The sequence below is a fragment of the Octodon degus genome, unplaced genomic scaffold (assembly GCF_000260255.1).
Source record: "Octodon degus isolate 3935 unplaced genomic scaffold, OctDeg1.0 scaffold00285, whole genome shotgun sequence".
In the NCBI taxonomy this organism is placed as follows: domain Eukaryota; kingdom Metazoa; phylum Chordata; class Mammalia; order Rodentia; family Octodontidae; genus Octodon; species Octodon degus.
In genome coordinates this window covers 322,916-341,384 of record NW_004524861.1, presented here as the reverse complement: position 1 = coordinate 341,384, position 18,469 = coordinate 322,916, and the positions used below count along the sequence as shown (strand labels likewise).

General features: G+C 36.9%; 1 protein-coding gene across 5 annotated transcripts in view; it reads right to left on the bottom strand.

Annotated features, from left to right (window-relative positions):
* Positions 1-18,469, bottom strand: part of Mapk8 (mitogen-activated protein kinase 8) — a 168,964-nt gene that overhangs the window by 36,177 nt on the left and 114,318 nt on the right. For 4 of the 5 annotated variants that reach the window (XM_004646958.3, XM_004646959.3, XM_023707239.1 and 1 more), the window contains exons 2-4: positions 10,188-10,331; positions 7,823-7,994; positions 4,491-4,620 (exon numbers count right to left, since the gene is read on the bottom strand). In XM_004646958.3, coding sequence (XP_004647015.1) covers positions 4,491-4,620; positions 7,823-7,944 — 252 coding nt within the window. In that variant the 5' untranslated portion in view covers positions 7,945-7,994; positions 10,188-10,331. The remainder of the gene's footprint in view (positions 1-4,490; positions 4,621-7,822; positions 7,995-10,187; positions 10,332-18,469) is intronic. The other variant, XM_004646957.2, reaches the window with a different exon arrangement.

Here is an 18,469-nt window from a genome sequence, read left to right as displayed (position 1 = left end):
TATATCTTGTAATATGAGAAACTACTTTGGCAGTAACAATACACAATGTACTAACCATTGTTACTCTACTAAAATCTTGTTTTGAGATTTTGTACCATTGTTTTTATTTTTTTTCTTTAAAATAAAAATAACTGATGTCAAAATAAATAAATAATGAAAAAAAAGGAATAAGCTGTAATATATACATGTAACCACTCCTCAATGTGATTGTATGTTGCGTGAATTTTAAACATGTAATAGTAAAAAATTTATTTAAAAAAGAAAAAACAAAAACAAAAAACTTATAGCCAACAAATAAATTCTAAATTTTGCCAGCAGTACCTATGACACCCACTGTGATGGCATCAATTTATTTCATCTGCTAAGTATGAAACTTGACATTTCAGCCACACTAAATTAATCTCAAGGAGGGCATTTCAAAAAGCTCTTGACTGTGTAGACATGCCCAGAGTTACGGTTATAGATTTGGGAGCCAGAAAGCTAGACATTCCTTAGGATTGTTATATTAGTTGAAGAGTAGCGGGAACCCTTATTTAACGAACTTAACAGGACCCTTAGTGTTCTTTTACTTGGAAGCCAAGGATGAGAAATGGAAAACAAAAAATATGGCTCCTTTTGTCTCTTTTTGAATAGTCTTAACACTGAACTTTAAAAATCTTTCTGTTACATTCTAGCAATATTTTTTTCTTCTTTGTCCTATACATTAGTTGTGTAGAGAAACTAGCTTGGTAAAAAATGTTACTGAGAAAAGATACACTGGCCAGTATCACACAAAATAAATAAAAAGCTCTTGATAGTTTTAAATATCTATCCCCTATGCCTGTCACTTAATCATCCAGGTGAGCCTCTTTTGAGGTTTGACAACAACTCGTCTTTGGCAACTGAGTACTGTCTCTATTCTGTCCGCAGTTATTTTCCATGTAATACAGCACTCACCCTGCACTGTAAGTCTGGTCTTTACAATGGCTTTGACTAGACCACATAAGATCCTTGTCAGAAAGAACTGTGGCTTATTCAGTTTTACAACAATGAACCTGACACACATCTTAAATGTCTGCCAACAACTTAAATACGGCAATGCTTGTTTTTTTGAACATAAACTTCATGAAGACAGAATGTACGTTATTCATCAAATGCATTAACTTCTGCTTATATAAGACATTTAAATATCTATGCAATGAATAAATTCTGAAAAATAATATTCAGACCAGAAGAGTAAAACAAACTTGCTTAAGATGGGGGAAATAATAGTAGGAAAGAAAGCAGCTGATTGCTTTAATTTGAGTTGCTCCACCAAATGAACTGCACATGCAAAGATGTGAACAAGTAGTAACATTCTTTTCACTGACATCTAGGAAATCCAAAGAGAGAAGAGAGGTGTTAAAAACAAGCATAAAAAGACAGAAACGAGTTTAAAGGTTGCTCAGAGCCACACAGGTATGGCAGAAGGGGAATGACAGGAGATACACAGTTTCCTTCTGAGATGAGGAAAATATTCTTGCACTGACTACAGAGATTGTCCCACATATCAGTAAATATAGTAAAAACCTTTGAGCAGTATACCTCAAATGGGCCAACTGTATGGTATTGAACTATGTATCAACTAAGTTGCAATAAGTAAGGTTAAAGCAGCATCCTACTTGTTTTTCAAAAGGAGAAATAAGGGAAGTTATAACAAGCAATTAGACAGGCAAAAGTCAAGGACTGCTTAGTGAGTGGCACATGGCTATGTTGATAGAAGTAATAATTACTAGAAACAAATTCATTGAGAAGGCATTTACAGTTTTCTTCTGTGGTCACAAGCTTTTTTTTTGGAACCGGGGATCGAACTCAGGCCCTTGTGCTTGCCAGGAAAGTGCGTATTCCACTGAGCCATCTCCCCGGCCCCTTCTGTGGTCAAGAAGAATGACAATAACAACAGATGAGAGAAACTCAACTAGATACAACAGGAAGATTTTCAAAAGGCATTTGTGAAAAGAGTCTCTAATAATAGCACCTATATAAATAAAATTAAGAATTAGGCAGAACGGGAAACTTCTGATAGACACCCAAGTTTTGCAATATGTCCAAAAGTTTCTTGTGACAAAACTAGAAAGCAAAGCCAATAAATGAAAAGTCAGACACAGAAAAACGCAATCTCTAACACTCTAGGGCAGCAATGGTGAACCTTTCAGAGCTTCCAATGATACAGACAGCCCACTATGGCACACATGCCACAGGTTCACTGCTAGGGAGAGCAACCAAATTTCTCCTTTGAAATCTAGACGAGAAAGAAAGAATGTATACTTACTTAAAAAAAAAAAAAATAAATAAAAAATTTTAAAAAGTAAAAAAAAATCCATCCGTCCATCCATGATTGGAAAAGCACAGTTATCATTTCTGTTTTCACTTCATTCATTCATTCATTCATTCATTCATTCATTCATTCATTCATTCATTCATTCATTCATTCATTGTATTTAGTACAGAGTCTCACTATACAGATCAGACTTACAGTGATCCTCACGGTTTTCAGCCTCCCAACCACTGGGATTACAGGTGCACACCACCACACCCAGTCTCATTCGCTGTCTCAGCATACCGTGGGGATAGGGCCGGCATGGGGGACTGAACCCCAGTCCCTGTGTCTCACATGTTTTATTTTGAGTGGTTTTTTTTTTTTTTTCCTTATCTTTTTTGGGATAGGGTCTTAAACTCTGTTGCCCAGGCTTTTCTCAAACTTGCAATGATCCTCTTGCCTCAGCCTCCTGAGGGCTGGGATTACAGGCATGTGCCACCACACCTGGCTTGATATTTAGTTTTATATTCATTCCCTGAGCAGTGGAGTTTGGAGCCCTCCACTGTACTGCTCCTGCTAGAGGGCAAATGAGGCCATCTTTCTTTGCAGTTGCACAGGATTGGGAGCAAGAAGTTAAAGAACTCTTGCCCAAAAGAAAACAAAGGCAATACTTCACCAAGAAACAGTTGGTTATGAGTTGTGAGCAGAACAGCAGCTCTACAAAGGTCGAAAGACCACCAACAAAACCTTGATGAATAACATCTTTAGCTCCTACCTGGAACATGAACAGCTATACAATTTCTTTATTATTAATGACTAACTTTAACCTCCATCTCTGGGCTTTTCCTATGCATTCATTCTTTCTGGGAGGTCCTCTTTCTTCAAGTCAAGTTTTACCTGATCTTTAAGACTCAGTATAAGTCTACTCTTGTCCAAAGTCTTCCCTATTCACTGAAGCTCACAGAAATCTCTCTGAAGAGATCTTGGCACTTTCTATCCACCACTATCATTTCAGAGTTAAACTACAACTGGACTGAGATATCTGGTGTTTGTTCTGCCTTTAGAACAACAGGGTAAGGTTCCCAATTAAAGAAACTAATACTTAAAAACCATGTATTTTACTCTTGTACCTCCAGTAAAAAGATTTTTAAATCTTTTTAAAAGGGTAAAAACTTTTTAGAAGGGTAAAAACTTATACCTCCAGTACACAGAAGATTGATAATCTTAACTCAAAATGTGTTCAATAGTGTTATCTGCCATTAGAAGTACTGAGTACGCAGCACATTAGATTAACTCATTTGGACATACACCATGTAGTGTCTCTAGCCAGATGCTTCCATTTTAGTATTTTACAAATTTATCCCTTGCACAAATTCCCTCGTAGTTTGTTTCCTCTAAGCTTGGAGTGATCATTCCATTAAAACCATCATAAAAGTATCAGTATGGGTAGTATAAATTTAAAAAATGCAACTATTTATTCTCAAAATAAACCAGACAAGGTGGCACATGTCTGTAATCCCAGCTTCTGGGAAATTGATGCAAGGACATTCCCAAGTTTGAGTCCAGCCTGGGCAACTTAGTGACTTAAACTGTGGGCCAGCCAAATACTTTAGCAGATTAAAGTGCCTGCAAACAGACACAGGAGCCAGGGGGTTTGATCCCTGGGCCTGCTGTGCCAGCCCCGGCCCTGGGGTGCCCTGAGAGGGCAATTGAGGTGGGCGTGGTAGCACATGCCTGCAATCCCAGCTCTTGGGAGGCTGTAAACAGGCAAGAAAGAGAGAAAGAAATGAAATAGAAAACAGTGATTTTAATTCTATTAAGTTCTAGGGTCAAAGTAAAAGCAGAACAATATTATCCTTGTGCTAAGGCTATAGTTTTCTGAAATGCTATCTCTATAAAGAACAAAAAACAAAAGATGAGACCATTCCTGAATAAAACTGTTTTAGAACATCTCCCTAAAACTCCTTTTGCAAATTAAAGTCAGGAAATTATGCAATCTAAATTTCAGAAGTTTTTTTTTTTTTTTACTATCATTTAATAAGGTTAAGAAAAAATTCACACTATAGAGATGTGTGTTTATGACTTTTAAACAAATTTTCAATCTGAAAGAACAATTTAAAGCTCCTAATATTTAAAAAGTTTTTGCTATTCATGTATTTGTGATTAAAAGTTAATTTGATATATACTTAAGATATTTAAACTATTCACTTACATTTTTGTGATTAACACATTTCATAAGAACTAGCTCTCTATAGGCCCGCTTGGCATGAGTTTGATTTTGAAATGGCCGGCTTAGCTTCTTGATTGCAACATTTCTTTCCAGAATGGCATCATAAGCTGCACTGCAATATGAAATTAAAAAAAAAAAAAGCAAAATTTAAGCAAAACTCTATAAAATAGAATTTATGGAACACTATATAAAATAGATTCCTCACTTTCTCCAAAGGCAAACACAATCAGGTCACTCCTTAACCTATGATTTCAACATTTGTCCTCTGACTTACCATAGAACACTTGTACGATGTGGAGCAACTGGCTCTTAAGACACTAGTGGATTCAGTGAGACAATGAGCTGCAAGTACTCAAAATATTTGCCTAAGAATTCTACATAAATATACTACTTCCATCCTTCTGGATACAAAATAAAAACAGAAAAGGAAAGGTACACATAGAAGTATGTAAATAAAAGATTACTTTGTAATTAAAAAAGCTAAGCCCTTAAAATTTGCTTTGGAAGAGAAATTAAAACAATGATTTCTAAGTAATTTGCACATGATTAGCCACAAAATTTAAGGAAAGCAGAGACAAGAAGACTAAAGCATGAGGCTATGCTGCTGTTCGTATTAGACCACCCAACATGCTATGAGATTATTCCGTTTGTGTACTATTTGAAGAGCCAGCTCACTATTGATTAATGTGATTTCCTTATTTGACCAAAAAGTTGAATGTTTTCTAACTACTTTATATCAAATACAGCATAAAATCGTATGGATTAAGAAAATGGTACTGTATAAATGGATATATTGGGCCAGCCAGATAGCTCAGTGGATTAAAGCGCCTGCTTAGGCAGACACAGGGGCCAGAGTTTGATCCCTGGCCTGTCTTGCGAATGAGACTGGGCATGGTTGCGCATGCCTATAATCCTAGTGCTTGGGAAGCCGAAAACAGGAAGGATCACTACAAGTCCGATCTGTGTAGTGAGACCCTGTAGACCCAGTACTAAATACAGAAAAATAACTAAATAAATACATGGATATGTCTATACACTTTACACATGCCATAACTACTGCATACAAATATATATCATTATACCAAAATGTAAATAAATATAATCTTTAAAAATGCCAAATTTACAGATATGTCCTATCCAAATTAAAAAAAAACCAAAATCACATGGGGGGGATGTGTGTCATAAAAATTACTAGAAATTCTTACTGTCTTCAGAAAACACAAGTTTTAACTGTTAAATTCATTATTATTAATAGTTTATCTGCCAAATAAAAGGACTACTTTAAGCTATTAAGGTCAAAACATATGAGTGGATTCCATTATTTTATATCAAAGGAAAATAGGCTTTCAAATGTTGATTCTTAAATGTGCACGAATCACAAACCACTGTTGATTCAGAGGCCCTAGTGGATGGCCAGTGAATTTTACAGCTATGGCTAAGGTCAAAAATAATCCTTTTCTCACTCCCCAAATTAAATTCTTCAATTGATCATTACAGAATTACGAAAGTATTACATCTTTTAAAAATTATTCATTTATTTATTTAGTAATGGGGTCTTGCTACACAGTTCGGACTCATAGTGATCCTGCTGTCTCAGCTTCACCAGCACATGGATTACAGGCATGTGGCACCACATCTGGTCTCGGTGGCTGGCTCTGTGTGGGACCCACATGGCATGTGGTTCAGGGGATCGAACCCAAGTCCTTATGCTTACCAAGCAGCTGCTTAGACTGCTAAGCTATCTCCCCAGCCCCAAAGTTTAGTATTTGTCTACTTTAAAGTAATCTTTTAGGAGAATTAAGTAAACATTTGAAGACATTCCTTAGGATAGGTACTGGTTAAGAGGATTCGTTTAAAGGTCCTTTCTAAAGCAATGTTTTATTCTTAATTTTGGTACACCGATTGTAAAATACACTTCTGTGACAATAAATGAACAGAAATATTCATATTTTTAAGTATAAGTGTTCATTAATAGCAAATACACTTCTCATAACTACTCAGTAAATTAAGTAAGAAAACAGGATTTGAAGCTCATAAATCACATATGTAGAATCTGAACTGAGTGGGTTTTGAGAATTCTAATAATGAGTGTATGTATTGAGCATATAATAATGTTTCCTTAATTTGTCGTTGGCTTGTTGATTATACGTGACAGCTTGAAGTGATAACCAGAGTGCAGTGTATAGAATGACCCCCAACTGCTAGAAATATGTTACAAATAAAGCTCCTCCCTCTTCTCTACTCTCAGAGATAAGTAAAACCCTATTTGGTGTTCATGTATGGTTTCATCTTTTTTATATACGGATTCACCTATAAATATATGGCATTATTTTGCATATTTTAAACAACATGTAAATGGTACAGTGACATAAGTATTGTTTTTAAACTCCAGTCAACATGTCTGATACTGTCCCTCATTGATATAGATAGCTCCAGGTCATTTAAATGTGCAATATTTTATTATATGACTATATCACATTTTTTTTTCCTCTAGCTGACAGATTTTACTCTATTTCTGATTTCTGCTACCATATATGATGGTGCAAAGAGCCCTATGGGTGTCTTTCTGTGTATATGTGTAAGTTTCTCTCTAATCTGGCACAAGTATTGGATTACAAACAAGACCTGTATTTTAAATAGATTTCAAAACAAATTTGGTTCAAGAAGATGTAATAATGATACAATTATACCTCAGTGTGGTTTAGAAGTCCCCCAAACACTAGCTCATTATATGCTTACTTAGTGAGTTTTGAATCATTAGTAGAACTATCCCAAGGAACATTCTGCATTTGATTTTATAAGGAATTATGCTGATCATAAAAGCCTGGACATTCTGTAGCAATTATCTTGGAAATCAATTTTAAAGAAATATATGAGTTTTGAAACACATATAGTGAGATAATACTAGCTGACTTCATTCTCCAGTGTAAAATAAGATTTCTGAAATTCCAGTTTCATTATAGTGTGAAAGTGATGATTAAGTGAGGCTTCTTATTAAATAATTAGCTATGGGATTAGATGTACACATGAAACAAGCATGCCAATTATTCTTTCCTGCTACAGATATGTCTCTATATGGCATATAATCAAATGTTTAATCATAGTTTATACTTAACAACAGCCATGCTGGTTTACAGTTATGCTTTATAAATAATAATAAAACACTAATTCCTAAAGAAAACAATCTACCAGATTTCATTTAATTTTTATAGTTTTAATTTTTTTTAAGTAAGTTACTTACCAAGGTATCTATATAATGAGATAAAAACATATTGTTAATCAATCTCTGTCTAAGTTTAGCAATAACAACTTACCATACTATTCCTTGAGCTCCTGAGCCTATAGGTTTTAAATTCTGGTATCGTTTCAGAACTGTGAATGTAGAATCTCCAATCTCTACACTATAAAAATTGTTGTCACGCTTGCTTCTACTCATGATGGCAAGCAATTAATTTAATGGCTTCATCCAAAAATTTCACCAAGTGGCTGCAAAATGGAACAAAATGTGATGTTAATCAAATGAACTTCTTCAACCTAAAATTTGAGTACTCATTCTCTATTTAGTGATATTAACACAGACTGTTATATTTAAAGAGCTGCTTCATTAAAAAACACATTAAGGAAAAATATCACAGAGCCTTGGTTAGCATATGCCAACTTATGTACATAACTGATAGTTTCTTTTAAAACAAACTTAATAGAATAAGCAGTTTCTCCAATCTAGATGTCACTAGTATTAATGCACATTCAACTTTGAGACTAATAAAGCAAATAATTATAAATAAACATGTTCTAAAAAGTAGCTCTACACTTTAAAACTTAAAACCAGTCATTCTTATGTGTTTATTAAGACTACTAAATTGTGAGAAATTTATAAGCTTTCATTAAGAAATAACTAACAGTTAATGTTGACTGGAAAGTCAAACTAGTAAACTGGTTAGCACACATAACCCCTGCATAACAAATGAGGTGCTTTCACTGGACAGCGCCTCTACCCCACTACACCATCCTAATGTCATGCATGTGTTGAGTCCAAAATGATTGAAAGGATGAAATGCAGGGTAGAAAATGTAGCACTGAGAGAGAGAGAGAGAGAGAGAGAGAGAGGGAGAGGGAGGAGGGGGAGGAAGAGAGAGAGAAAGAGAAAGAGAGAAAGAAATATGAATGAGAATGAATATATTAACATAAGACATAAAAAGAAAAGCCACAAAAAATACTGTTCTAAGTATTTGGAACATCAAGAGTACCATCTAAGTTCTAACCAAAGTTCTCAAACTGAATGTCAGGGCAACTTTTTTACCCAGTTGAATACTAGATTTTAACATATCCTTCACTCTATCCCTATTACATGAAAGCAGGCTGTTCCTAAAGGGAAAGCCAAGTGTCAAGTTCTGAGGTGTACACTCGTAGTCCCAGCATTCATCAACACTTGTGTCTAGAAGATTGAGACCTGCCAGGACAATACAGTAAGAATCCATTTCAAAACAAAACAAGACACAGAAATACAGCTCTTAGTACTAACTACCCCTTCATCACAAAAACCAATTAAGCATAAAGAATTACTGTCTGTATGTGGACTTGTAAGACAAGGCTAACAACCACAAAATTCCTGATAGGACTTACAATGCAAAGAATTCAACAAATATTAGTACCTACGATGGGCCAGACACTGTGCTAGGTCACAAACTATGGTAAGTAGGTGAATTCCAGCAAAGTAGAGAAGCCACTAAAAGATGGGGACCAGGAGGATGCCTTGACCAGGCTCCTGGTATGTGAGGATTATCCTGCAGGTATATGGGGGGCAAGAGTGGAATAGGACAACCAGAGAGGCTACAATAATCTAAATGAAAGGAATAGAATTATGTAGCTTTGACAGGGTTAAAAATAAATAAAAAGGGTTTTATGTAAATATAATGGAAATTGTTAAGGAATTAAATTTATATAATTTAAAGAAAGTTCCAGAAAAACACCATCAGAATTGGTAACTGGGCTGATTAATGCCAGTGAGGACTGCATGAAATGACAAGCTTTGAAAACTCTGCCAAAATGAAGACAGTCATCATGAAGGGAACTCTAACAGTGATTTAAACATTAAACTCTACTCATAAAATGATCAGGTATGCATATGGCTTTCCTATCTAATCTCCTACCTTAACTTGAATCCCCTCTTGCCCAGAAAATAGAAAAATAAGGGGGAACAGATGTGGGAAGAGGCAGAGAGGTAAGTTTTAGTAGTCAGGTCTTTCATTAAATATTGTACACATTCATCATGGAAACTGGGTCTGTACAGGGCTCAGGGACAGTAGTGATGGCCTCTCATACTCAGAAAGAAAGACCAATCACAGGCTGATCAGAGCGGACACTGTTTTCACCTCCTGCAAAGGTAAACAGGCCTCTGCTCAGGCTGTTCAACTGCCTGAAGATGAGCTCCCCTAAGCCTGCTGAGAGGCACAACTCCCTTCTGGAGCATTAGGATCAGGAGAGAAGGAAGCATGCTGCACAGGAGCTGACTTACTGCTACCAAGGCAGGTAAGAAAACTTGCTGGAAATCAAAGAAAAAGGTGACCAGGTCCAGCAACGTGCCTTAGAACAGGTTTCTTTTTCTGCTAGAAGAGTTAACAGCAAGGCAAGACTTCTCTATATTCTCAGAAAGGACAGCCCAGCAACAGGATGACCTACGCTGTTCACAAGAAATCTCCACCACAGCCACGGTAGATGAGTGAATACTGACAGCTGCGACTTCCTAGGCACAGTACAGCAGTGCAACTCCACGACTCAGCGGAAACAGCCAGGGCACCACAGCAGAAATCACTGACGCCTCCCCTAAAAAAAGAGAAGAGTAGACAGAGAACTCTCACTTCTGCTCAGGCAATAATTAATATTAATAAATTTGCATAAAAATAAATTGAGTCTGTCCTACACCCACAAAGCTTGTGGTGAAGGGCAAATTAATCTTTAAGCCAATGATCAGAGCTGGGGCCAGCAAAAAGATTGTGAGGTTCTGGTGCCTCAAAGCAAGGTAACATGGCAGCTGAGTACTTTGACTTGTGCAAATTCTGTCTAGCTCAGTAATCCAGTTAGCAGACAATCAAGTTACCAGTTAACCATAATCTGTGTGATTTCCCAAAAATGCACTGTTCCTCAATTCTTGAACCATGAGCAGATCAGCAGTTCACCTCCACTGCTTCCTGCACCCCCACCAGAACATCCCCCAATCAAACTCTACACATAATAAAAGCCAAAGACACCATGCCTCATTGGCTTTGACCATCTCAGTGCTCCTTATAACTAAAATAAAAGTTTTGTCTGTGGTTTACTTGGTTGTTGTACCTCTGAGCAGGAGATTGGTGGTCCTAGGCCTGGACATCTATAGTGCACTATTTACTGTATCTGTCTCAAGCACTATGAACACATAACTGGCACTTAACCCCTCAGCATTTGTGGTTATACAGAAAGAGACCTTAAGTGCAATACTACCAGCCTGACTGTAACAAAATCTGGGGTAAGGGCAACAAGGACAACAGCAGGCTGTGTTAGTCTAGGCTCAGGAACAAATAGATTCCCCTGACAACATAATAACTGAAGCAACTTCTGAACACTGCGATGAGTTAATGAGGCAGGGCGAGGGAGCTTTCTAGAGAGAAAGTGGCACATACAAAGGCTCCAAAAAATGCACTAGCATCAATTACAATTTGATGAGTCATGATAAATTCAGAGTCTAGTAACTACACCAAAATCCAAAAGTATGATACAGAACATTTCCATCGCTGCAAAATGTTCTCCACAGATAAATCTCTGCCCTCCCCCCAATGAACTGTGTAGTTGTTTTAGATCTATACATAAATGAAATCACACATTATGTAATTTTTGTTTGGCTTCTTTCACTTGCCCTAATAGCTCTGAGAATCATCCACTCTGTTCCTTTTTAATACTAAGCAGCACTACATCATGCAATGTACTACTTAGATATTTGAGCAGTTTCCAGTTAAGGGGTCACTGAGAATGATGAGTAAAAACCTAGAAGTGGGATTGCTCAACCCATGTTTATAAGAAAATGCCAGGTTGTCTTCCAAAGTGCCAGTACCTTTTTTCATTTGCACCAGCAATGTATAAGCTGTAGCTGTCCACTTTCTGGTGACTGTCACTTAAGCTTATAGTATACAATGACAATTTATTTTGGTTTACATTTGTATTTCCTAGTAAGTAATGAAGCTGGGAATCTGTTCATGGGCTTAGATGACATTTACAAACCTTTTTTTGTTGTCATTTTCTCTATTTAGTACAGGGTCTTCAGGGTCTCGTTACACAGATTGGACTCATAGTGATTCTCTTGTTTTCAGCCTCCCAAGCGCTGGGATTACAGGCTCATGCCACCACACCCAGTCTCAATCGCCTTTTCAGGGTGTCCCAGGGGTGAGGTCGGCATGGTACACTGGGGATCGAAACCCGGTCCCTGCATCTGCCTACGTAGATGCTTTAATCCACTAAGCTGTCTGGTTGGCTCATTCATGTATCTTCTGATATAAACATATTTTTCCCTATTACTAAGCTGTAATACTTTTTAATATGTTCTGGATATACATAAAACAAAAGTTTTACAAGGATTTTCATTCATGTCTTGCTTTCCATTTTTTAAACAGTGATTTTAATTTTTTGTTTTAAAATAATTTCACATTTTCATACAAGTTGCAAAAAAATTAGTACAGTTCCTGAATACCCTTTCACTCAGGGATAGTATCTGACATTTCATACAGGTTTATCATCCCTAATAAGGAAATCCACAATGTAACATTCCCAAAGAGTTACGAGCTATTTTAGATTTTCCAATTATAAATTCTCAACCTGTGTAATAATTCTGAGCTTCCTGAGTCATCAATATGGTTCTTATGTTCCTTTATTTGGGTTAAAGTTTTCTTAGCAATTTCTACAATTTCTGCTATAGTCACCTTACAAAATTTTGTTCATCTTCTCCATGATTACTTTATTTTTTTGTATTTTTTAGGGAAGGATCCACAGGGTGGTCAGTGTCTCACTACTAGATCAGACTCATAGTGATCTGCCTGTTTACAGCCTCCCAAGAGCTGGCATTACAGGCGCAAGCCACCACACCATCTCAAATGGCGTCTCAGTGAGCCTTGGGGGCGGGGGCAGCAAGGTAGGCTGGGGGATGGAACACGAGGCCACTGAGCATGTTTGCGGACCCTTTAATCCACTGAGCTATTTGGCCAGCCCTACTTTCATTTTAGATGCTAAAATGAGCATTTAAATTTAAATTTTCCAATTGTTCATTATTAGTACATAAATATAATTATATTTTCTGTCACAATGTTGTAGTACTAAACTCACTTATTCATTGTAGCAGATTTTTGTTGTTGTTTTGGTGAATTTTTGGAGTTTTTTTTTTCCATATGCCCAAGCAGTTTCATTTCTTCACTTGTAACTTGGGCACCTCTGAATTCCTTTTCTTGCCCCACTGCACTAAGTATAATTTCCAAATAATGTCAAATTTGATGCTTAAAAGCAAAGCATCATTTTCTTGGTCCTGATCTTTGGAAAAAAGTTAACAGCTCTTCACTGCCAATTCACTACAGAATTTCATAAAGTCCTAGTTTATTGAGAATACTGACATCTGTCAAACGATTTTTTTTCCAATCTATTGAGATATTCATACAGGTTTTTTTTTTTTTTTTTTATTCTTATTTGTGTCACATGATGACACCAACTGATTTCAAATACTTCATTCCAGGAATGAATCCCACTTGGTAAGCAGGAACAAAAGTAGTATCTTTTATATACTGATTTTAGTACAGCAGAATTCTGTTTGAGGCTTTTTTTTATCTATTTTTCTGCTGAATTCTAGTTTACCTTTATATTCAGGTAACACTGGCCTCATAAAGTAAAATGCAAAGTGTTCCCTCTGCTTTTCTTTTCTGAAAAATTTGGGTATAACATAATTTCATACTTAAAAGTTTCATAGAAAACCTCAGTGAAGTGTTCTATAATGAGTTTTTTTGAGGTAAGAAATTAATTACAAATTTAAATTCTTCTATTCATACTGAGCTAACTGTGCAGGTAACGTTTTTTTCTGAAGTAAGCTTTGGTAACTGTTTTCAAGGACTCATCCCATCTAAGTTGCTCAACTTAATGTCCGATAAAATCTGTGGTATGGGGCCAGCCAGATAGCTCAGCGGACTAAAGCACCTGCTTAGGCAGGCGAAGGGACAAGGGTTCGATCTCTGGTGTGCCGTGCCAGCCCTACCCCTGGGGTGCACTGAGATAGCAAATGAGACTGGGCTTGGTGGCATGCGCCTGTAATTCCAGCACTTGGGAGACTGAAAACAGGAGGATCACCATAAGTCTGATCTATGTAGTGAGACCCTATAGACCCTTTATTAAATACATTAAAAAAAAATCTGTGGTATGTCTTCTCTTTTATTTCTAGTACTACTGTATCCCGTTAATATGGCTGCCATCATTGCTACTGATCTTTTAAAATAACATTTAGTTTCATTTATTTTATCTGATGTTACTTTACATTAACTACATTAATATAGACAGGTGCTATCCTACAGATGCCCATGTTTACAGAGTTAGTAAGGGGTACAGTAAGAATAAGAGTCCTTCACAAATACTGAATCCAAATATAACAAATGGGGAGGCAAAGAAGACACAGAGCAAAAAGACAACATGTGTTTGGGACATCTGAGACATCTACTGGCAATATCAAGTTGGTAACAGGATACAGAAATAAACCTCAGAGATCTAAGAGAAAGACACTTTGGGAGTTGTCATTTGTGAAGCAATGAGGGAAAATTAAATTCCTTGAGCAATGTACCATAAGACAAAGATACCTAAGATTTAGCTTTGTGAACATTCATATTTAATGAACCTAGAGAAAGATTACCAACAGAGAAAAATTAGTATAGCTACTTTATTAGAGAAGTTTAACAAAGACAACAAAAGAGAATGATGGAACAAGACCCACAGTAAGAGCACGAAGAATTCTGTACTGGTGAGATTTATGGCGAATGTATTTGGTATACTGTTTTACAATCACAGAGCTGAAACAGCAAGAGCATATATAAGGAGGAAACAGTATGGAACCTGATGATTCATTTCCCTACCCAAGAAGGCTGCTTATAGACTTAGAACAAAGAAAGGCTAGTTACAGAATTTACATGTGACTCGTTAAAAGCATAAATGAAATGACAAGCAATGTCTCATTTAATAGATGAGTAAACTGAGTCTTAGGGGTTATTAATATACAGCTAAATGCTATGTAAACCTGAAGATTTAGCTCTAGCTTTCAAATTCTTTCTCTTGAACACTGCACTCATGTCCCTATGCCTAAAGAACCATCCTCCAATACTCTTTTGTATCCAATGGATACATTTCCCTTTTATGAAATATTTTTAAAAATCTGTCCAGATTATGATTTTCATAAAGCTTTTTAACATTCAAACTAGTGTGAACTAAATCCTCATTTAAAATTATTTTGTTAAATATGTGCTTTGGCAGCTTTACTGATTTCATACCAGACTGCTTTTTGTGGACTGTATCTCTGACATCTTAAGATTTCCGAAACACTCTGGCCCTTCAAAAAGTTAGAATTTAACAACTGCTTTATGAAGTTAAGCAAGAATTTAGTTTTTAAAGTCATAAATTATTTAATAAATTAAATTATTTTCACCAGTTCTTTCCTTAATCATTAGAAGAAAAAGAGATCATACATTAGGTTTCTAGCACTCAAGATTGAGTTCTGTTATGTCTACAAAAGGAACAAGTCTCAGGGTCCATCTGACAAGCCTGAACTAAGACAAAAACAAGCTAAGTTCAACAGCTACTGTATGTAAGAGGTACATAGAAAGTGTATTCCATTCTGCCACACAGCCATCCCATAGACACTAGAAAATAATTCTAGCAATGCAGCATGTCAAAAATCAAGACAGTTTTATTCTTCAAATAATCCTTGCAAAAAGCCACTGACCTAAACTTGGAGCCTGTCTATCTTTAGATACCACAATTCGAGGACTACCAACCAACCTTCTCTGTGACAGTTAAAATTATCCATCAATCCCTCAGAAACAAGCTGCCCAGATATATGTTTAAACATTATTATGGGTGTTTCTATAAGGGTGCTTCTGTACAGAGAGCCCTTCTTGGTCCTCATCTTAGTCCGGAAAGTTTATATTTGTAATCCCATGGATAAATTACTGGAATCTTGACAAGTTAATTCCAATCTACCACACCCAATGCAACTCATAGCAAGAATAAAGACACTAAAGCATATTTGTAGTTAGGTGGAGACAAGGGGTTTCTAGTCCAGCCATAATGATGACTATCTGGAACAAAGGCCTCAACCTAAGACCTAACTCAGGTTATATCCACTCATGAAGAAAGGAGGAGCTTGAGGATAAGTAACTGTGAGAATGGCAAGAAGTAGGTACGTGCTGTGAACTGGGCTTTGTAGATAGGAGGCCTGCATTTACCTCTTCAATATGCAGAGAGAATATGCTGAAAAAGTAATCTGCATAACACAACTGAGATAGTATCTAATGTTCTGGGATCAGTGTTTTAGCTCTGATGTGTAATTTTTCAAGACCCCGAAAGTCACCCTCTAGAGACTTGATCCCAGTCAACAGTGTAGAGCATTGATTTTTTTAATCCTATTTCAACCCACCTCACACAAAGGAGCAGGGAGGGATTCCAGAGAAACACACCTGTCATCTCCAAAGACTACCACTAGCACCTCAGCTAAACTAATATGCACTGCGTAGAGCCAACTGAAGGGCTAAGAAAAAGTCCTAGCCAGCTCTGTACATACCAATACATGGAAATAGTGTCAGGTTCAGTTAAAATGGAGACAACTGTTCTTGTTTCAAGGTAAGTTGGCAAGGTGGTCCTCCACACTTCTGGATGACATTTTATTTATTTACTTATTTATTTATGAACAGAATATATTTATTGAGAGAAAGAAAGCTCCTGCCCCGAGAGAGGGACGGGAGGAGGGGGTGGGTAGTTCCCCACTGACATTTTATTTAAACTGAAAGATTAAAAACATGATGTAATCTATAATGTGAATGGGTCTCATCTAAACAGTTGAAGGCATGAACACAATAAAAATGCTGACTCTCCTGAGAGTAAGAGGGAACTCCTGTGGCCTTACTGCCTTGAGCTGGCACACTGATTTGTCTTTCTCTGCCTTTGCACTCAAGCTGAAACACAGATTGTTCTTGGGTCTCAAGCCTGCTGGTTTTGGTCTAGAGCACTGTGTCTCTTGGTTTCTGGACCTTTAGATTCAGACTGGAGCTCTATCATCAGCAATCATGGGTTTCCAGTTTGCCACATGCAGGCCTTGGGGCTTGCCAGCCTCCAAGATCACATAAGCCACTTCCTTACAATAAATCTCTAGGCTCCTAAATACCTTTCAATCCATTCTCTTGTCCCACCCTGCTTCATTTTTCTTCACAGCACTTCTCATTACTGACTTTTTTCTTCAGGCTTATTAGGTGCTTCAATGAAACATAAGTACCATGAAAGCATGAACTGTATTCTGTTCATGAAGAAATCAGCAGTCTCGAAGAGTACCTTGGCAAAGAGGCATTCAAAAAGACCATGAATGAATGAATGAACTGGTGAACAAACTATAACTCTAAGTTCCCATTGTGAATTACCTGTCACTCTGCCTCTCCAGGAATAATTGACAGGAAAGAATAAATGACTAACCTTCATTATCACTGGTTATGCAGTCTCCATTCTCCGCCACTTTGTATATCCTAGCTTCACCTTAGGCCACAAGGTTGCCCTGACCTTGTTAGTTACGGCCAACATGGCAGAACCATAGGAGACAGGACCCATTTATGTTAAGAACTACAGTTGCTGCCTCAGTAGGCAGATAATACCCCTTAGAATAACAGCTCTGCAGAGAATGAGCCTAACGTCTGACTACTTCCGGAATATACTTAAGAGCTTGGCCTCACACCTAAATCAAGCCACCACTTCACTGTAAGTATAAGCCTACACTTAACATCAGTCTTTACAAGCCCTCACCTGGCCTCCAGGTCACATCTCACCTATTCCAATTCTGTGTACTTTTCAAAGCTTACTTTTTTCAATTATATTTCAATCATAGGGTACATCCTTGGGTCATCCTCTCTTCAGCCTTTTCAAAATACAACTTATGGCTGACTAGCCATTTATATATCCCCCTGCATGTACTTTTCTTTTTTCACTAAGACTGATTTGGATGATGTGAAGACACTACCAATCTTGGGATGTGTGGCTCAATCCCCTACGGCAAAACCAGATGACCAGCCAGCTCTTGAGCTTTAGTGAGACTGCCTGAGCATGTTTCATTCACTGCTGTCACTGAGAAAGCAAAATCTTACTCTCATTTTTTAAGAAATTAGAAACTCAAACTAAAAACACCAGGATTCTCTTCCTATTCTTGCCTAAGGCATATTATTTTTAAAAGAAAATTATTTCATAACACTATCACAAAGATTATACACAGGACACATAGATGATGGTAAAAGTGTGAGCTATCTCTAAAAGTGAGAGGAAGTACTAGGAAAGACCTCTAGAAAGAGTTGGTTCTCCCAATTTTTGCTCCCTTCAAAGATCTTTATATTGATTCCCAAAGCAACAGCAAACTACAGGAGCTGATTATTTCCTTCTTTCTCACTCCAGTTCAAAAAAGTGTTTCCCTCTTTGCTCCCTTTGAGATAAAAAGTAGGTCTTCTCAGAAAGTGACACTGACTTTCTATTACTTTCCTCTCTCTCTCTCTCTCTCTCTCTCTCTCTCTCTCTCTCACACACACACACACACACACACACACACACCCCGACCTAAGGTACTTTTCTTTATTATTTCCTATATGCTATGTCTGGAGATATTAGAATATTTTGAGTTTGTATAACTGGAAAATATTTTACTTTTAGTTTTCAAAGGTATGTTTGCT